Source organism: Haemaphysalis longicornis, unplaced genomic scaffold (genome assembly GCF_048455015.1).
Source record: "Haemaphysalis longicornis isolate Haplotype H1 unplaced genomic scaffold, Haemaphysalis longicornis Haplotype H1 scaffold_1, whole genome shotgun sequence".
Classification (NCBI taxonomy): domain Eukaryota; kingdom Metazoa; phylum Arthropoda; class Arachnida; order Ixodida; family Ixodidae; genus Haemaphysalis; species Haemaphysalis longicornis.
Genome location: NW_027526203.1, coordinates 104,557,621 through 104,579,603, shown reverse-complemented (window position 1 = coordinate 104,579,603; position 21,983 = coordinate 104,557,621). Strand labels below are relative to the sequence as shown.

The window sequence follows — 21,983 nt, the reverse complement described above, 5'->3', positions numbered from 1 at the left end:
ATGTCAAACGCGCGTGCTGCTCCACCCGGTTGGCAAAGCCGCTATGAATTCAGCCGCCGGTGGCTACGTCAGAGCTACCTGGAGGAGCGACAGTCGAGAGCCCATGGGTGTTCCCTTCGTGCCGCAAACACCGACTTTGTCTCTCTTCCGACGGTTCAGCCAGAGACGCACCAACAAAAGTTCGAGCTCATCATGCGCGACGAACACAGAGCCAAGATAAGTTCGTCCATTCGGATGGCGCCTGGTGACTCCGCTGTCACCGCCACTCCCGATGAGTTTCCTGTAACGAAACAGTGCACAGTGGAAGCAGAGTACCGGACCCAGAGTCAAAAGACTGTCCCGATCTGCCCGCCAAGTACAAGCCTCACCATCTTCCCCGACAGTGAAAGCATGCTGCGTTCGAGCGGCAAGAATGAGAAGCAGGGTGACGATGAGACACGCGTTCCTGTTGTCCTCTTCTGGAATTGATAACCGTGCCTTCACCCCTTCTCGCAAATCCGCATCCGGACCAAATCAAGGAGCTCAGTGATTCTGGTGAGAGCAAGCACAGCGGGCTTCCTTGCCAGCCCAAGATATCGTCGCCTGGTGATACGATCCTCAGCATGCGCCTAGATGACGCTCCTAGAGGTCAGAAAACCGATCGTTTGAGGTCGCGACAGAAAGAATGGAATCGACATCTACCAACCCGAAGGAAGAAGAAGCTGGGCCCACTGCCTCGCTCACAGTGCGTTCCATTGTTTTACAGAAGGGGTGTCTGGGTACTCCTCCCTCTTGGATCCTCCATACCGAAAACATGAACAAGGCAGCCGTCCCAACACAGACCCCAAGAAAGCGACACAAGCAAAAAGGTGAGCTGGACAGGCGAAGAATCTACCATTGATCTCGGTACCGCAAAAATATTTCCCCGTTAGCTCAAGCATCGAGCAGTTTGTGCTCCTAATGCAGCCAATTACGCACTCTCCTTAAGCAGCAGGCAGAGCCCACCTGTAAGCGACCCCACCAAATCGAAAAGCAAAATAAACTAATTCAGACACTCCGCCCCGGGCTAGAGAATGCAGAAAGGGCACAACCACACGAATCTTGGGATAACCTCAAAAAACCTCGAAGGGAAAACGCACCCGCACAACAACACTACACTCCCGAAGGAGGAGCTGACATGGACACCGAAATTAACGCACAAACCACGGAGGGGCTCGAATGCGGAAAGAAGAACCCACTTAATAAATTCTGGCTGCCATTTAACTCATGGCCGAACAGATGAACGCCTTTAAAAAATCTTTGCTTGAGGACAGAGTGGCCAGCGCGCTGCCAAAAACCAATCTCGAAGCGAGCGTTAATCAAGTTGTCCTCACACAGCGTGCGGACAAAAGGGCAGCCCCTTACAATAAGCTAGGTACCGACGAAGAGTTATCAACCCGTAACAATCCCCTTTGGCAAGATGAGGCTGCGCATTTAACGAGTACAAGCAACGACCATTTGCAGTGGTATACTCATGGCTTCAAAGACAAGGCAGGAGAATTGCAACAATATCTACAAACACTAGAAGTGAAACCAGATGTCATCACATTAGAGGAAACGAACTGCAAACCCCTAATCCCGGTATCGTACACGGACCCATCGAGCAGTGTTACTGCCATTCTTGTTCGCAACTACATAGTAGAAATGCAGCATCTAAACGGCCCGAAAAGGGCGCGAGCCCCCGCTGGTGGAAATCTACAGCCGTCAAATCGGCAGCACAAGAAACATTTTTATTCTCAACTCTTATTGCCGCCCTTCAAATCAGAATCCCGAAATTATGGAAACCTTTCAAGACATCATGAGCGTCGGTAAAGACCGGCCCACCTTTCTGTTAGGAGACTTCAACGCCCCCCGCACATTATGTGAATACAAGCTCTACCCCAAAAGAGGCTAAGAAATCGCTAACTTCATAGATCAATCCAACTCAGTCCTCCTTAACCACCCCAGACCCCCACTCGCCAAGGCACAAGCACAGCCAGAGACACTCCCACAGATATTTCACTCTTGGCTGGCTTGCTAGATGTGGCATGGACGAACACAAATGTAAACCTCGGCTCCGATAACGATATAATCAAACTCACTGTACGGGGGAACTCCTTCGGGGCCAAGACAGGGACAGGCAAGATAGTCAACTGGGACAAGTCAAGAGAAGGCCAACTAAATGCATCATGCCCATGGAGGCAAACATACGAGCAGTGGGTTGTAAAACAAGTAGAGCACATGAAAAAACATACCCAGTCTATAGTCACCACGCATTAGACACCCGTGTACTCCACCTATGGGAAGCGAGACGATGTCTCACAAAAAGATGGAGAGGACAGAGACGAAACCGTAAACTCCACAAAAAAAAATGACGAAATCAACAAGGCGGCAGCGGAATACGCCTCCACTCTCTCCAGGGAAAACTGGCTCCAACTGTGCGACGGCATCCAAGGCACTTTGTCCACTACGAGGACATGGCAGCTAGTGAGACATCTAATCGATCTACTCACGAGAAAGGGATAGATCAACCGCAGCATGGTTTGGACGCTTAAAGGAGCCATGAAGACAAAATACAAGTTTGGTTTATTAGAAAGACAGCTTAGTCCCGATAACAGTGATACCAATATCATCGCAATCTTCGAACAAATAACGGAAACATTAAAGAAAACGTGTGAAGCAGTCGCGACCCCCTAGCCAATTTCCCGTAATTTTTCTATGACGTCACGGAACCTTGTTTGCGCGATTTGCGGCCGCCTAACTGACCTGTCGCGGCGACACATGATTCGACGACTGTAATGGGGCCTCTAGTTCCATTTGACCGCATCACTTGAATGCTAATTTGCAGTTAACGCACTGAAAATTATGTTTTATTGTTGGCCCGTATGACGGCATTCTTGCTCATAACATGTCACTGTGGCGCAAAATTTGAATGTTTTTAAATAGTTCTTGCTTTTTTTCGTTAAAAAATATCTTTTGTGGCTGTAATGGAACTGAGTGAGATACTGAATCCTAGTTCTTTCAAATTAAACGAAGTTGTATTTTCTCTTTATGGCTCCTTTAACAACTACAAAGGCGACACCGAAAAGCTAACGCAGGACCTCCGAGATAGGTGCCTGAAAACGGAACCTGGACAAGAACTCCGACGTATTCGTGCAAGCCCAACGAAGAGTTCGATCGACCTATTTTCCTCGATCAACTCCGTGCAGCAATTGCCGAGAGCAGGACCGTCCAGTGACCCGGGACCGGATGCCATCCCCTACAAAGTAGTAAATAATCTCGGATTTAATGAATCCGTTGGAAAATCTCAACCCTGTTTGGGAGACGGGACAGCTACCCGCTCAATGGAAAACGGCCATGATAAGATTCATACCGAAACCTGGGAAATCTCCCGTCATAGATACTTTAAGGCTAATATCACTGACCTGCGGTCTTGGGAAATCATGGAGCGTATTGTACTCCACCACCTTTAGAAACATTTGGACGACACGGAGCAAATGCTACCGACAATGTTTATATTCCGCAAACCCAGGACGTACTCCGTTAACTCAAGGAGGATGTACTCAAGCAAGCTACGTGCCACTACACACGGGCCATCCTGGCTCTGGATCTCAAGGGCGCGTTTGACGGGACTCACGCAGTATATTGAGAAACCTCAATGCGACGGACTGCGGAACGCGGACGTACGAGTACATTCCTAACTACCTCTCAGACCGCACTTCCGCACTCAGAATAGGAGATGCCACATCTGACCCCATAAGACTAGGTGCTAGAGGCGCGCCCAGGATACGCACTGTCACTGTGGTTATTTACCGTAGCCTTGTGGGACCTGCCCATATGACTCGACGCCATTGATAACTTTGAGCGTGCTTTCTATGCCGACAATATCATCGCCTAGACGGAAACCGGCTCCTTCGGCGAAATACAGGACAACCTCAAGCGGGCAACAGACGCCGTAAATCAATACTCCAAGGCCTGTGACCTCCATTGTTTGACACAGAAGTCCGAACTCCTCGTTGTCCACCCCAAAGCCAAGCAGAACATCAAAGAAGACATCTAAGCCCAACTAGTGGTCATGTGATAATACCTAGTCGCAGCATCAAAATCTTAGGTGTTCCCCTACAACCAGATACCAACAGTGACATCTCCCTAAAAAACTGAAGCAAACTATCGATCAAATAATACACATGATTAGGAGGGTGTCAACGGGGAAGAGAAGAATGAAAGAGGCGGATACCCTGCGGTTGGTCGAGGCATTCGTTATTTCGAGGATAACTTACATCACGCCGTACCTCTTACCGAACAAGAGCGACGTAAATCTCCTCGATATACTTATACGAAAGTCAGTTCAACATGCCATAGGACAACCCATGAGCGCGTCCACAGACAAGCTCCTCAGGATGGGCCTACACAACACAGCCGAAAAATTGATCGATGGTAATCTATCCAGCCAAAAGGCCAGACTCAGGCGACTTGAATAAGGGCGAAAATTCTCCTCGAAATAGTGTGGACGGCGCTCGCCGCGAAACTGCAGTGCAGATTCCAACCCCCTCACGCCAGACCATAATTATTTACCCACTGCCCGGAGACATGCACCCTGTCCATCACGAGACGAGAAGAGCAGCGAGATCCCGAATGCTCAACACAAACTTGGAAAAATACTACAAAATCGTATACACCGGTGCCTCCCGGCGCAGAGGCAAGCCATACGTAACCATAGTGATATCGACAAAGAACAGCTTCCTTGTAAGCGCAACAGTCAAGACCACGGACATCATTGTAACAGAGATGTCAATTGCTCTGACGCCGGCACACACGATTGTCAGCGACTCGCACCAAGCATATCGGAACTACCAATCGGGATGGGTGTCTCCAGCGACCCTTGTATTGCTGACGAACGAAATAGGAAATCGGAAAATCAAATTAGTCTGGACGCCTACTCACACCTCCATGAAGGGTTGCGAGTTTGCTAACCAACAAGCCTGCGCAATCGCACCGCCGGCTGCGGAGAAATACGTGGAGTACTGCCCGCTCATCACTTTCAGAAAAATCACGTCGCACTGTCGGCTTGAAAGACAAACACTCCCTCCACCACATCCTAGCCTCTCTAAAGAGCAACTGACAATCTTTTGCCTCATTCAATCTGGATCCTTCCCCGACCCAACAAGGCTACCTCGTGACAATAAAAACTGGCCCTGACCAAGAATGTTTAAAATCCAAACCAGACTTTTCGGCTCCCGTACGGGTGCCTTGTTCACACCCGGATGGGAGCCAAAACGTCTCTTTTGGATTTTAAACATTCTTGGTCCGTGCCAGTTTTTTTTATTGTCACGTGTTTTCCTCACCAGACGGGTTTCCGTCCAACCCTCGATTTCAAAGCTACACCTCATGTTCCCGGAGCAATACTCTGCCGAATGCAAATATTCGTAAAAAACCAGGATCACTCCGCCACATAATTGGGGAGTGCGACTGCAGCTAAGAAAATCCATCCATCCTTCATTCCTCCGCCCCCTCACTCAGCGAGCAATGGGAAATTTTGATGTACATCCCTTCACTGGCGAGCCAGCTTGGGCTGGTCGAACGGGCGCAGGTCATGACGTCATATCGGCTCCAATGAACAAGGAACCACTACCAACGACCCACAAGACCCACTCTAAATGTTCAATAAATGTATTCTCTCTCTCTCTCTCTCTCTCTCTCTCTCTCTCTCTCTCTCTCTCTCTCTCTTTCTTTCTCCGATCTTCGCTCTCCGGATCGGCACTCGCTCAGTCCCGATGGCGGAATTGGCCAGGGCTGCCTCCCATGGCTCTAGTGTATTGGTTTCGTGGGAGTTCTCTAAGGGCCATATAATGCGGTATTCCCAGGATGCGTGAAAAAAATTTTCCACCTCTCCACATTTTTTGCAGTGTTCGTTTGTGGTGTTCAGGACCATTATAGGAAGCCTAGACTTGTGTATGACGGTGTTTGTTTGAATTTGTCTTAGTATTTGGCTTTCGGAGATGTCAAGGCCTTTGTTTGGTGGGGCATAATTTTGTCTGCGGAGACGAAGCCTGGAGAGGAGGTCTTCGAGGGTTTCAGGAGGGGGAACACTGTGCGAGTGCTCTGATTTTTCGCGGCAGGAAGCTCGCTACCTAATCTGCCATTTCGTTTCCATCTAGGCCCCCGTGGCCGGGGCCCCAAATGATGGTATGTTTCTGCTTTAGGGTTGGAGGGAGGATCCGCTTCGTGGAATTGGGGATTCTGCCTGCCGCTAGGTTTAAAATGGTTGTTTTGAAATCCGAGACGATGTTCAGAGATTTCTCGTTGTGTTCGCCCCATGTTATGGCTAGTAGGACGGCGCTTGCCTCCGCTTCGTCCGTGTCTATGTCTTTGATGGTTAGGCCGTCTATTTGCTGGCCTAGGTGGCTGCTGTTGAATACCGGTGTGCGCCTCTGTTTGCATCCGTTTATACTGTGTTGCTCCGGTGTTGGAATGTTTTTCGTAGGTATTTATTTCTGGCAACCCTTCGGTTTTGTGGAGGGTCGGGTGCATGTTCTTGGCTTGGAAGAGACTGTTCATGATGATGATGATGATTTAGTTCTGGCAACCCTTCGGTCTTTGTGGAGGGTTGGGTGCATGTTCTTGGGTAAGGGGCTTGGAATTAGGCTTTTGCGTTGAGTTAGGGTCTGTTGGTCATCAGGTCTTGCCTGATTATTTCTTGTGGTGTTCCAATTCTGCGGAAGATGGCTCTTCCTGATAAAGTTTTGTTGAGGCACTCTCTCTGGACCGCTAGTACCATTTTTCTTAGCTCTTGTAAGGTATTAAAAATGCCCAGTGCTAGTAATTTGACGCTTGATGCTTGAAAGGGAGACCTAATGCTGCCTTGTATGCCGTTCGTATGTTTGCCTCAATCCGGTCTTCTTGGGCTTTCCTGCTGATGTGCTGCTGATGTGGAAAGGGGGGCTATGTGTGGTTCTACTAATTATGAGGGCCTGGACGAGTAGGAGTGTCTCTTTTTCACTCATGCCACTGCAGATTCTTCTAGTTGTTCTTAGCAACGAGGCCTCGCAGGCACCGTGGTAGCGGCGCACACGCATGGTTGCCGGTATGCGCGCCACGCCAGTGAGTACAACCTATTGGCGGCATTACCGTTATGCTTTTTTAAACAGGAGTAAGCGCATAATATTACCGGAAGAAATATTGCCATCGTTGTTAAACGTTTTGTGAATATTGCGGTTTGGACCGGTGTAGCAGGTGTGTGGAGGGCCTATATGTTGCCCCCATCCTAATCACATGCAAGACACTGAACACAACGCGACACACTTTCCCAAACTCTACAGACAAGGCATTCCCCTCACCCCATCGTTGATCTTGGGTGACAATGCCATGGTTTCCGCCAAATGCGTTTTTAAGTATTTCGGAGATGTTAATTAAGTTCTTAAACCTCATTTCCTATCATCCTCAATCAAACTGACGCGCTTTTTAGTAAGTATCTGTTAGACTTGTAGTTCTGTTTTTATTTTTGTATTTGTGACGATGTTCAGCGATGTGTTGTAGCCTGACTGCCACATGTACAGGGTGTTGCAACGATAACTGGAACACTTTAAAAATTTTTCCTGAGCGATCCGCCCCTCTGTTCGCGCTCAAACTTCACACAAAGGTCGCATTTTGTGGTCTATTTTGTTTGACACCGGGAACAACAACGGTACTTACCTGTTTATTCTGAAAATAAATAAAAACGATTTTCGCCTATGGAAAAATGGCCGCTGATTTGAACGTGCGAGCCAGCGCAAGTTGATGTTGGGACGACGGAACCACCTGCAGAGTGAAACGCACGTTTGGGATTCACGTACGGAGCCAAATGGTGCAGCAGACGATCAGAAAACGCACCTAGAAATGAGCTAACAGACGATCAGAAAACCCGGTTTTCGGGCTCGCACGTCCAAATCGCCGCCATTTTCCCATAGGCGAAAATCGTTTTTATTTATTTTCAGAATAAACAGGTAAGTACCGTTGTTGTTCCTGGTGTCAAACAAAATAGACCACAAAATGCGACCTTTGTGTGAAGTTTGAGCGTGAACAGAGCGGCGGATCGCTCAGGAAAAATTTTTAAAGTGTTCCAGTTATCGTTGCAACACACTGTATATGACCACATGTTCAATTTCCCCCTGCTATAATGCCATCTTGGCGCTGCAGGAAATTAAATAAATAAATAAATAAAACTAGCCCTATACACCGACCATCACTATAGCCTTTAAGTGATTGTACTGTTATTCTGGCTCAAAGGTTTTATTTCTTTTTATGTTATCCACTTTCGCTTGGCGCTTTTTGCGCAAGCTGGCCGTGCGAGAAAAAATCCAACCATCATCATCATCATCATGATCATGAATATTGCGGTTTTACGCTACGTAATATTTCATGTGTACCGGCATAGAGGAGTCATTCTTTTATATAAAGGTATCATTGGTTTTTCGCCAATGAAACGAACGTCCAGTGTTCGTTTCATTGGCGACGATGTAATTTATCGCCCAGTTCCATCTTGACACCGAAAGCAATGGCGTACAACCAGAACTTTATGCAATTTTACGGAGCTCCAAATGACTAGTATCCCTTAATAACTCTAAAAGTAAGTTATTGGGTTTTAACGGCGGCAAGACTCGCCCTAAAAGTACATTAATAATGTCAGAAGGGCTGAGTCTGCCACTTCATATAGGTATCTTAGCTTTCATTTACAGGCGGACCAGACAAGAAAACACCACTATCATTTCAGTGTGGCTGCTGACAATCGCTTCTTTCGATTATATAACAGAACAATACAACAAAAGGAAGCTGCACTTCTAATAAAAAAGCAGCCGTACACTGAAACCATTCGCACGAAAAGAATATGCGGCGGCCTTTTGGGATCATCATCAGGCTTAGCGACTAACCTAGAGCGCCTGCAGAACCATGTAGTTCATTTTAGTTATTCTGCTTATTCCGCGTACTCCAGTGTAACAACATTCCAGAATTGCGTCAATGCACAATATTTCAATTTTTGTAGGATTTATTCACATGTGTCAGTATTTCACAAACTTTTTCACAAGTCATTACTCAAGGAGTATGTTGTTCAGCCACCACTCCTTATGTCTTCCCGCCTGAACCACCCAAACAAAGTAAAGCGAATATTATGTCGGTGGTGATCATACGCGCCATATTTTATACTGCGAACCGTCCCGCTGCAGTCGCCCGACTTTGGGACCCTCGTCTGCATACTACTGACTGTGAACTTTGTTATTTTGAACGAATAATAAACTGAATAATAAACTAAACTGAACTATAATTGGTTGTGACCACTTACCGTCACGCATAACCACCGAAAGTGACGTAATGTAAGAGATGCAGAAGTGACGCCCCCAAAGTGATGCAAGGTAATGACGCCACGGAAGTCCACTGCTTCATACTCACCGCAATCACAGTGGTGCATGGCCAAGTGCACTGATGGAACGTTCGTTAATGTAGCCTTGTCCTCTCGACCCCGGTCGTTGATAAAACAGCTGCTTTGGCGATTGTAGCTTTCCCGCACAGTAGCGATAGCCTCTACACCACACCCTTGCGCTGCTGAGCACGAGGTCGCGGGTTCAATTCCCGGCCGCGGCGGCCGCTTTTCCGATGGAGACGAAAAGCAAAAACGCCCGTGTGTACGAGATTTCGGCGCACGATAAAGATCCCCAGGTGGTCAAAATTAATCCGGAGCCCTCCACTACGGCGCGCCTCATCACCTGCGTTGCGTCGGCGCGTTAAACCCCACAATCAATCAATCAAATCAAATCTACACCACACCCGCTCGCATGCTGCGTACTTGCTACGGTGGTTAGTTGTGCAACGGCTCGCTGTCATTGGCTGACTGAGACGGCGTCACATGTCATACCTTTTGTGTGGGACTGAACACACGACTCTCACTCCCTCTCTGGCCGCTGTCTTCTTATATTGTGCGGGATTCCGTGCAAATAGGGCACAACCGCAAGCTTGCTTTTCTTGGGATCCCTCGCACGTTTTCTTTTTATGTTTTGAAGCAAGGTTTCGCAGATCGGCACCAGGACCGCATTTGCATAGTCTGCATTGAGAAGCTTTTAGATTTCGTCTATGAAGCTCCTCTCCATCTCGTGGAAGCATGACGGGCTTAACGCCGAGTTCAGGGCGCTCTTAGCTAGTCCGCGCTTAGTATTATTTGAATGTGCAGAGTCAAAGAGCAGAAAACCCTTCCCTTCCCGCTCTGCGTACTCCCGCACTTGTCATGGGGCGTGAAGTGCAGCGTTAGGTCCAGGCTTTTGAGGGTGCTGGAAGTAAAAAGGTAAATAAATAAATATCATTCCCCCACTTCAGCAGCGGCATCCACTGTATGGGTTCCAGAAAACATACATAAATTAAGGTTTGATTTAAGCCCCCTGGAATGAATTTCACTATTTTCCCGGTAATCAAACTACGTAAGAAACTTTAGTTCTGTTCAATCGATTCACAGCGAACTGTAAAAAATGAGACCATAATTCATATGTAGAAGCGCACACGCACAAGCTGATCCGGTTGTTCCGTCACACATAAGGTATTGCGGCAGCATGAGACAAATATAGTGCTGTTGAAATTTCTTCATTAAGATGACGAATCTGCATATTTCTTGGACTGTCACCTCACAGCCAGCATTTACGGTGCCTGAAAGGTGAATGAACAAAGGCAGCTTTGTACCTGTCGCTGAATTCTGCAACTTCAGCAAACTGGACGTCATTTTCCACTGTAAAAGAAAAAAGGGGTCTTGTACCCAGTGTAATTTAGCGTGCCCCCCACCTTACCTATAAAAATCCGCCCATGTGATCCTTCACTGCATTCTGCGTCAGTTTTTAACAAGCACTATGATCTCTGCTTGCAGATGGTCACACTGTGCCTGCTGGAACGACCTGTGGGGTGAGTGCATACAGCCTGCATAGGAACAAGAAGCTGTACCCGGATCCGGAGAAGTACCTCCCTGAACGATTTCTCGAAAACAACATTGAGAAAATGCATCCGTTTGCCTTCGTTGCCTTCTCGGGTGGAGTGAGACCTTGCCCCGGTGAGCTGCGCTTTGCTGCTGTAAAACTCGGTTCTGGCTTGACGATTAGCGCGAAAATCACTACCTGTTTTAAATTTTGTTGCAAGTGCAGCGTAAGGAAAGCTATGACTATTTTCTTTCGGTGTTATCATATTCTCAAGAAAGTGTAAAAAAAGATTGGGCAACCCATAGACATTCGGTCGTGCCTTGTTTGTATTGAAAAGTTTGTCACCGAACCTACCTCTGTATTTTATCAGACTGTCCTCTCGCGATATGCTGCCAAGTGAAAACGCGTGGGCGCGCACTTCACTTCTCGGACCTACGTAGCTGAAATGAAAAAAAAATTCATTGGGAATAACAGGGGAGACGGGGTAGGGGATAGACAGAAGTGGAATTCATGGGTGTAACTGTAGTTCCAAAGCCCCGGTGGTGAGTTCTCCTGCCTTCGCTTTCTCCAGGAGGTTGAGTTAGTCCTGTAGAGGTGTGCTTGCCAGGGCTGCCTCCCATGTATCTAGTGTGGTAGGTCATGCTTTGCACCTCACGATCTGCGCAGCATTCGCATAATCTCACACTCGAGTGATGCGATTGCTGCTAGCATATAAACATTTACTTTCGCAGATAATAACCAAAAACCAGACGCACATTTTATGGGAGATAAGGAATGAGCACAGGAGTTGTGTTTGAAAACTTTAGTCACTGCGGCAAAATCGTTTTTTTGGGGTGTTCCAGGAAATATTTTTTTCTTTGCACAGACAATACGTGATGCTGAAGTGTAAGATACGAAATCATAGAGAACGAATAGCGCTTTCTAACAGTAATAATTTCAAACAACAGATTTATTACAATTGTTTTTAAATTAACCATACCATAAAAAGTAAGAAAAAATAAAACGAAATGATAAAAACATCAATGCCACTTTGCATATAGTACACAAAAATTTTGAAATATACAATTTGAGCATTAGGGCATTATAAAGTAATACTGCAAAAATGAGCTCTCTAAGTACAAAAGGTATTTAAATACATACACTTATATAAACACTAGTGCCTACCAATAATTTTCGGGCGGTCCAGGAAATATTTGTTTTCTTGCCACAGAAAAACATCGATGCCAAAGTGTAAGTAATGAAATGATAGAGAAAGAATGGGGCTTTTCGACAGTAGTAATTTCAAACAACAGCTTTATGACATTGTATACAAAATTAACAAATAAAAAGTAACAAAAAGAAAAACGAAATGATGAAAACATCAATGCCACTTTGCACAGAATACATAAAAAAAATTTGAAATATAAAATTGGAACATAAGGACATTATAAAGTAATACTGCAGAAATGAGCTCTCTAAGTACAAAACTTATTCACATACATACAATTCTATGAACCCTAGTGCCTAACGGTTCATTTTGGGTAGTCCAGGAAATATTTGTTTTTCTTGAGCACAGAAAACGATGGAGGCTAAAGTGTAAGGTATAAATGATAGGCGAAGAATGGGGATTGCCACCAGTAATATTTTCAAACAACAATGCATTAGGAATTTTCTGAAGAAATTGTGAAAAAAAACGAACAAAAAGAAAAAAAATGATAACCTCAATGCTACTTCGCACACGGTAGACAAAAACAATTTGAAATATACAATTTGACCATCAAACGCTTATAGAATAATACTAAAATATCAGCAGTGTAAGTCCAAAACCTATTCACATACAAAAATATAAATGAAAATACGAACAACCGCGCGCTGCTCCGGAGCGCTACGCCAAGGTCAACTCCGGGCCGACTTTGTACGAAAAGTCTGTGCCGTAGGCGCGAAATAGTCTCCCCCGAGCAAAGTCGACGCCCTGCTGATAAGAGAGGTGGCCATTAGAACAGGGCCGGATCTGTTTACAACAACGCCCGGCAGCGATGGAGCGACCGGCGAAGGCGGCGAAACATAAGGGCGCACACATGGTGATGGTCCGGGGCGACTTGACGCACTTTCGCTGACGGTAGGAAAGTCTGGCGAATCAGAGTCTTCTTCTGTGTCTGGGCTGCTACCATCATGCACAGATTCAAGCTCAGTTACATCGGAATCCTTCGAAATTCCCCGATCGCGCGAAGGATCGACGAGCGGCGGCGACGCCATAACTGAAACCACGTGAGCTCGTCTCCCCGCCGGCGAAGCACATTTAAAAATCCCCCATGCAGCGGAAAAAACGAAATTCGCAAGCGAAACTGATAAAATACTTCCTCCTTCACCATTTGAATGTCGTTAGCGGTCCAATAATAAGCTCTAGGAGAGTACCAAGATTTCCATTCGTATTCATCGATAGCATACTATCGATGGTAATAGGCGCGGTCACGAAAGCGTTAATAACCTCTATAAGCACAGCAAGCCAGGGAGATATCAAGCACAATGGCCGGAATTCCTAGCAGGTGGCGCGGAGACACTGTTTGAGTTTGGTGAATTCGCTGCGGCAATATGCTCTCTTGGGTGAATATGTGGGTTTCGGCCCGTTTTCTAGGGACCACATGAACCTGAAATTGTGTCAGCAATGGACTGTCATATTTACTTCATATTCCTCCGCAATGCTTTGTGCTTTCTCCGTGTATGATTCCTCGGCTTTTAGTGAGCGCATAAGAGGACAGCCTGTCTACCAAGGGTCTCGTTCCCAGAGGTTTTTTGTTTAGTTCAGAAGACGCTGTAAAGGCTGTATATAAACTTTCGCATGGGTCCTTCCAAAACATAGACTGATGTAAAGTTCGATCTCGAAAAAATGTATACGTTTTAAGTTTTTCAATCCTATGCAAAATGTGTCCCCACACATGCACGCATGCATGCACAAAACTGTGACGACGGGTATGTTTGCTGGGGGATTTGTAATGCAACAAGTGATTCTGCATGTTCTTTTTTATCAGGTCTTCTCTTACTGGTAATGCGGGGGTATATTTAGCTCGACATAGTATGTTTTAGTGCGTGTGCTGAGCATTATTTTACGAAAGTGAGGACAAAAAGGTGTTTTGACTCCATGTATTACCGTTTTAGCTCGTATGCTCTGCGGATGATAGGGTTGCAGTCATAAACAGCTTATTCTAGTAGCAGATTTTCTCAGTAGCACGAAAATCGTTTCTTTAAGAGGTTGTAGTAAATTTGAGCATGCATACTTAACTACCGCGGGAATGCTAAGCTACGAAGTAGGAATGAGCAACTTGGATAAATTACCCATATTGATACGGCGCCTTTCTCACATGAAGAAACCTGGCGTCGTATAATCACTGTCGGCCTGTCACGAAAAAGGTAAATGCTTCTGCAATTGCACCCACGTGAAACATAAAGTGAAACTACCACGATATACTTGTACGAATAACAAGTTCTAAAGACTGACTGAACGGCTGAAAAATCATCGCCAAGCGCCACGCCCAGTGCACTCCTTCCACGAGGCAGATGGTACTGCTGCAGGATTTCTCGTAATTTTCGCGATAAGGGTGGAAAATTCCTAAGCTTGAGTAGAGAACGTCGCAATAGTTATTGCACCCGTAGAGTTATCACATTGGTTCATAAAGACAATTTTGATTGATTGTGGGGTTTAACGCACCGACGCAACGCAGGCGATGAGAGCGCGCCGTAGTGGAGGGCTCAGGATTAATTTTGGCCACCTGGGGATCTTTAACGCGCGCCGAAATCTCGTACACACGGGCGTTTTTGCTTTTAGCCTCCATCAGAAAAGCGGCTGCCGCGGCCGGGAATCGAACCCGCGACGTCGTGCTCAGCAGCACAACGCCTTAGCCACTGAGCCACCCCGGCGGGTCAAAGAAAATTTTCGGCGTGGCGGCTTGGGCGCACACATCTTCGGCGACGCGACGTCAATCGCGTTTGAAATGCCTCCATAGTGCATTTCGCACGACGTGACGTATACTCGTGTTACGGAAATTTTCAGCACATAGAAAACTCTATTAAGAGCTTGTTTTGGAACGTTAAAGCATTGTTTCCACCGGCTATCGCCTTTATAAGAGGTATAGGCGAGTATGCAAAGTTTTTGACGTCGGAAGTTAGGTGAATTTAACGTCACACCTTGTTATTTCCAATGAAATTATAATTTGATTCAAATTTTTGATATACGACGCACAGAAACAGTAAAAAAGAATGGTGTAGAGGACGCAGTGAACACGTTAAGCATGAAATTAACTATGAATTGTTTATTGCTTTTGCTTAATAGATCAGCTTAGAAGCGGTTGTTCCGTTCAGTATTGCGAAGCGTGTTGACTGGCGCTCCGCTGAGAGCAACAGGGAGTGACGTGGTTGTTTTTGACGAGATTTGAGCATATGCTATTCTTTTTGGTATTTTCCAGCCAGGGCTTTATTTTTACTGTCGCGGAGCATCGAAGTGCAAGCACCCAAAAATTAAGGAAGCTCACACTAACGGGTAGGACTGGAAGGTAGCAAAGCTTCACGCAACCTACACGACCGTCACGGCGGTTTAAGTCAACGATTGCAGACGATTTGCTTCTTCTTCGTTGCCGTAACAACCTTTACCCTATCATTGTTGCTATAAGTGTGAGCTTCCGTCATTTCTTGGGGGAGAGTTGCCACGATTACGGTGAGGGCTGTAGTGTATTGTGCCAATCTTAGCCAACCCTTTGCTTGATAAACGTGTGCCGGGGACTCTAGGCTGTCGCCGCGAGGGACGCCCTCACGGGCGCTTGGCATTTTCTTGATTATTTCAACTGCCGGGCGGTCACAGCGAGGCATGTGCTCACTTTCGCTCGATATTTTTTATTTGCCGGGTATTTTTGGACGACGGAATTCATAGATTACCAAACACCTTCGCTGTTAAAAAGGCACTCCCCTCGGTGGACATAATTTATGTGCGGAAATTTACATGGCGAACTTTTTCTTGTATCAGTACAGCTTCCAGACACACATGCAGGACACAACTGATTGCATCACTGTCCCACCTCCCCCACGGACAGTGGTTGTTTACGTTGATTTATCAATACTATAAACCTTGTCCGGCTACTACTGGAAGTTGGGGCTCGCGGCGAACTACATCCACGAATACAAAAATGGGCATAGTGCGCGTGGGTAAAAAAATGGGTGCACTGCGCACCGGTGCATACCGAACGGTCGAATAAAAAATCATTACAAAGTTACCATGTCATTGCCAAAGCACGCAAAAAAAAAGAAAAGAAAGTGCATGCGCTTTCTCAACTGCGCGTTTTAGTTACCACAAAGATGTGGAAAAAACAACTTATAAAAACATTGTGCAGCCTCTTCTGAAAATCATAACTCTGTGAGATACTTCCAAACGCAGCACAGCATTCCGTAAAACAAGGCGATGAAGTGCAAAATCAAAAGAATGCGCAAAAGAACCGGCAGCAACGTGGTTTTCTTGTAAGCTGGGCTAGATTATGCACAAAAGGACTATGTAGAATGTACGCATTATCCGAACGCTTTTACAGTTCCAGAGACAAGTGAACCACAATTCTGCCTTTTATCAAAGCTGTCAACCGATGCGGCGATGGTAACTTCGGGTGGTAATACGGTCCGGGTTTCAATAGACGACGGAAAAAAAGATACTTGAACGTATTCGTACGCGTGTTAAATCGCTTTATATTTTTTTCATGATTGCTCCTTGTCGAGATCCGATGTGGAGGTTGGATGTAATCGCTTTTCTGTGTGTTAATAGCTCCCTGATACAAAAGGCACGTACTGTGACAAACTATGGTACACAAACTATATGTAATCAACTTGTATCTCTCTCTAACAGCCATGCTTCTGTAATTGATGAAGCCCATAACTCTAAAACTATCAGGCGATACAAAAGAAAAATATAACTGCTTCTACGAGATATACCCGGTATTAATTGACTTTCTTTCGTGTTGATCACTGCATCTAATAACCAATTCACGGTGGTATGCATCATCCTATGTTGACTGTTTATCTTGTATAAACATACAACTGTAACAATCTATTGTTTAGACATGTGATTAGTTTTCATATGCGCATGTATTCAACATCTTATTTGTGTAGCGTATCAAGTGTGCTGGCATGTTCTTTCCGGATTGTACATTGTAAATTTCGTCTTTGTATTCTTGTGCAGTTCCTGCACTGTTCGGTTTTCTTTGACTGCATCCACTGCTTTTCGATCTGCACTCTAGGGGCGGTGGCCTCGTCAGCAGACGTACAGGTCGTGGACGTAACTACATCTATGTATTAGTGTGCGAAATAAATTGTAAATAAGTTTAGATCGTTCTCCCGCGGAAAAAAACGTTTTTCGCCTGCGCACAGCCTTGCGGTTACGAAGAAGCCGCTCCACAAACTAAGAGAAAATAGGAGCAAAGATGCCAGTCTTACAAAGAATGATGAAGCAATACTTAGAACATGCTAGATGGAAGAAGCATTGAAGTACAGCGGACAAAGAATTATATCTTTGGCGTGGACAAGCAGTCTTCAGAGGAGTTTTGCCTCCCTTCATAACGACGAAGGCCCCAGAGCCAAACATAACTTGCTTAATGATTGCGGAGTAGAGAACAGCGGCGATAGAGACCACACTGCCGTGCTTGCAGCACCTGAAGTCGAACGAACAGAGTAACGCACTGCAACCGAGTTTTCACAGCACTGCACGACGCTCACTGAAAGGGCCCATTTATAACCAGAATTCCCAACGGTTAACAAGCATTCCGCATGTTGCACTTGGCACCAAAGTTCAAACACACCAACAACAGCACTCTCTCAGAGCAGGAAAGGTGATCGAGAACGGCCGCTCGGGATGGTTCTGGCCGCTGCGTGTTCCCCAAGACACATCAGCGCCGCAAGTGGTTTTCTTCTTCCATCTCCAGGGCTATGCGAAAAAATATCATGGAACAGCGTCGCATAGTGTCGCTTGACGCTGCGCCATTCCCGCGCAACGCGAACACACACACACACACACACACACACACACACACACACACGCACACACGCACGCACACACACGCACACGCACACACGCACACGCACACGCACACGCACACGCACACGCACGCACGCACACACACGCACACACGCGCACACGCGCACACGCGCCCGCACGCACGCACGCACACACACGTACACACACACACACGCACACGCACACGCAGACGCACACACACACACGCACGCACACGCGCACACGACGCGCGCACGCACAAATGCGCACGCGCGCACGCACGGGCGCACGCACGCACGCACGCACACACACACACACACACGCACACACACACACGCGCACGCACGCACGCACGCACGCACGCACGCACGCGCACGCGCACGCGCACGCGCACGCGCACGCGCACGCGCTCGCGCAGGGGGGTAAGAGCGCATCGCACTTGAGCGTCTCCGGTGACGCGGAGGGTATTTACTCACTGCGTACGCCTCGGCTAGTGATAATTACACTTCCAAGCCATGCTGGTAGGTTTAGCTGACGCATTTTCATGTCGACAACCTGTCAGAAAGAATCTATGTATACCGATGACTGCGACATCGAGAATGCCCAGTCAAACATAACGTTGGATGCCAAGCTGGTTGTTTCATAGAACCGAAACCGAAACTGGTGTTAATTCTTATCTTGGACATTGTCCGATTACGTAGAACTTTGTATGGACGTTACTGCGTTAGTTGGTGCGGCCGCCGCAGATCGCGCATGGTAGTTTTTCTTCTTTTGGGCTTCATAAAATAGATACAGCCTTATCGACCGGATATACGACTAATTTGTTTTTACTTAAGCCAGTGTACCAAGTGCAAGCAAAAGCAGGAGCTCGACCAATACACTTCAGTGTACCTTTAAAGGCAGAACTTAAGGCGCCAAAGCCCGCTGTCGGCTCAGCTCCTCAGATTCACTTCCTCGAGTACTTGGCTTGAGACGTTTAAGAAAATACCACCTGTTACTGTTTGATACAATTAGCCTTTCGTATCTCGTTAACCCCATCCTGGCGTCTGATGGCGTTGTCGTCACCAACGTCTGCAATGAAATAATACGGGAATCAATAAAACAGTTACCAGTGCGCAGTACTATTTGCTGGGATTGATACGGTACGATCATATGGAACTAGAGTATGTATTTAACGGGAAAGCTGTTTTAGCGGGCCGTAATGGGTGGCGCGGAACGCGTAACGTGAAATGCGTTAAAAATTTCAAGAAAATGTCGGCGCTGGTGGATGCATGCCTCAGGACGACCGCCGACCGTGCCGTGCTCGAGCAGTGCCGTTACCCAAAAAAACTCGCGAAAACCCCGAGTTGCCTAGAAACTCGCGTTGCCTAGCAACTAACAACGCCACAGATGGTGCAGCACCTGCTCCAAGGATTCTCGATGTGACTACAGGAACGGTCCGCATACGTCGTGCACGTACGCGGCGCCGCTGTGTCCTAGCTGTCGTCAAGCGCTACCGCGCATATACTGCTTGGCATTGTGAACACGAAGATATCGATGCGTACGACTATGACTACTACTACCACAGTGCAAAGCCCAGACGGAGCATGGAAACAAACAATTTATAACTTTTCAATACGTGGTGATGTGTAATAAAATGTCCAGGTTCCTGCAGTTTTATATGGTTCTCCACATAAACCATATTTCTGCAGCTTTATATGGTTCGAGACTTGCACAAATTAGTGCAAACTTCGCCAGTTTTTTTGGCTGTAGCCGTGGTGGGCGGCTTCCAGGCGTATAAAGTAGGCGACGTGATGAGATATTGACTCGGCGAAAAAGTGGTTGATGAACTGCTACTTGGTCTGTTTCCTCCACTGTCTAGGCTGATTGTTTCAAGTTGTCGCCAAAATTGCATCACGTTTGTCCGCGCCAATCGGTGTTAAATGTTAAAATAATTAAAATTATTTTCGTTCTTCATGGCATCTGTAAACTACAGAAGTTATTTTTTCGAACTTCTTAAATAATTCAACTAATTGATCCTCTCCACCAGCCGGTCGAAATCTTGCGAACCGGTTCCGCACTGGATTCAGCCGAACCACAACTGAAATAGAATGGAATTTCACCTGATCTGCAACCACAATTCAACTGATATTTTTGTATTCGACACGCTAGTTAAGTGTTGCCAAACGTTTCATTGCACATTCTAATGAATTTTATCATTGGCGAGATAGAATGAAGTCAAAAGAAATGGTCTTTTCCACCGCAACCTGAAAAGGAAGTGGTCGTTTTGACAGTATCATTCCTGGCAGCAATTTCGGTTAAACACTCCGAACATTTGCAAAATATCAGATGTTAATTAGAGTAGACTTTAAGGTTTCATGAAATATTTCTTCAGTTGCACGTCCTGTCACCAAGATCTCGCACCTGTCATTGCTTTCTAGACATTTTCACTCGTTGGAAGACAGAGAGCATCTCTTAAGCGCGACGCAATTTAGTAGCCCAAACTTTCCATGTGAATGTATTGCACTGAAACTCGATAAAAATAATGTTGTATCATGGGGTAGTTTTTTCTGCATTGAGAACTGTTGTGATAGTTGCGCTGGGGCAGAACAAATTTCTCATAAGCACAAGTGATTTATTTCTGTTGTTTTAAAGCACCCTCCACTTTATATTCAGCGAATGATTGAAGATGTTACAAACGGATTGTTTTGCGGTGCCAGGAGGTATGAAAGATACTTTGTGCCCTCCCCACTGTTTTGTACGGGAGGCACACGTAGCTTTCAAAATTGTTAACATGCAATGTATGTTCTTTTCTTCAACAGGTAAGAAACTTGCATATGCACAGGCCAAAGTTCTGATGGCAGCAATATTCTCCAAGTACAACGTGGAGTCCACAGAGCCACTGGAAAAACTCTCCCTGGGAATAGAAATCACATTGCGAGTAAAAGAGGGGCTAAACGTGAAGTTCCACAAGCGCAGCCTGTGATTGGGTATTCCTCGCGAGAGGCGTAAAGCGTTTAGGTTGTCCGCTGGAACGCGACTTCGAAACCTACCGAAGACTGCACTTCAACGGCATTCCTGCTTTCTACATTGGGCGTCGTACAAAAACTGCAATATAAAGCATTAGTGCAATTCTACTACCCGAAAGGTTAGTTCTGGTATCGGGCCAGTAGTAACTCTCAATTACAAAGATACTTATTTTACAACCCGAATGTGGTTCCCTTATCGCATGAATCCTAACGGTCACAAATATGCGTGGGCGACCTTATTCCCCGCCATTACCCCAATTATTTTCTTCCGCAGAGCCCTGCCTGCATCGCAAACATATCACAAGGCTGTTGCCCCCATGCTGCAATTGTGCTGACACTTGTTTTGTTAATAAAGACAAGCTTTTTTGTATGAAGTACCTGTTACCCTGGAGCTTCTTGTGTCATGATACGACTGCAGTGCGGCCATAGAAAAATGGCTCAGCCTAAAAACCATTGGGTCTCTTAGGTTTGGCTTAAGGCGACTTGAAGGCTGTGATGATGTCAGGTTTCGGTTGTTGAACCAGGAGACTAGCACTCAAAGTCAATGAAGACACATCCACGAACGTAGGTGAAAATTAGAGGCTTTGTATTAGGGGGAAAAAACAGGGAAGAGGAACACAAGACGGCGGTTAAAAGAAGTAGATGAACAAAACAGTAATAGCTAAGAAAGCGCGGGCAAGTTCTGCACTGTCCTGTTTCAGTGACGATCACGGGTAGATAGTTGAAGCATGAAGGAAAAAAAATAGAACGGGCTAGCATGTGTAGTTAGTTTCAGCTTGTGGCCGAAAGTCCGCTGTGTCTCCATGACTTCGTGTAGCGCATACAAACGACAGGAGGGCGACGGGCACAAGCGCTAACTTCCAACTGAGTTTATTAAAAAAAATGCGTGAATTTAAAACACTGGGGTGGGACATTATCATAAAGAAACAAAGATACAAAAGAACAGAAAAAAGCCGGTCATGACAATATTGGCACACAAAATATTCGTACAATGCTGTGACGTCGAACGAAAGGCAGCACGAGGCATTGACTAAGGTGGCACCCACCCCTCAC

General features: G+C 46.3%; 1 protein-coding gene across 1 annotated transcript in view; it reads left to right on the top strand.

Annotated features, from left to right (window-relative positions):
• LOC144145109 (cytochrome P450 4V2-like) overlaps positions 1-21,304 on the top strand; it is a 180,001-nt gene extending 158,697 nt beyond the window's left edge. Inside the window, exons 10-11 of the mRNA XM_077676645.1 lie at positions 10,877-11,056; positions 20,724-21,304. Of these exons, the coding sequence (XP_077532771.1) occupies positions 10,877-11,056; positions 20,724-20,887 (344 nt within the window). The 3' untranslated portion in view covers positions 20,888-21,304. The remainder of the gene's footprint in view (positions 1-10,876; positions 11,057-20,723) is intronic.
• The last annotated feature ends 679 nt before the right edge of the window (positions 21,305-21,983 follow it).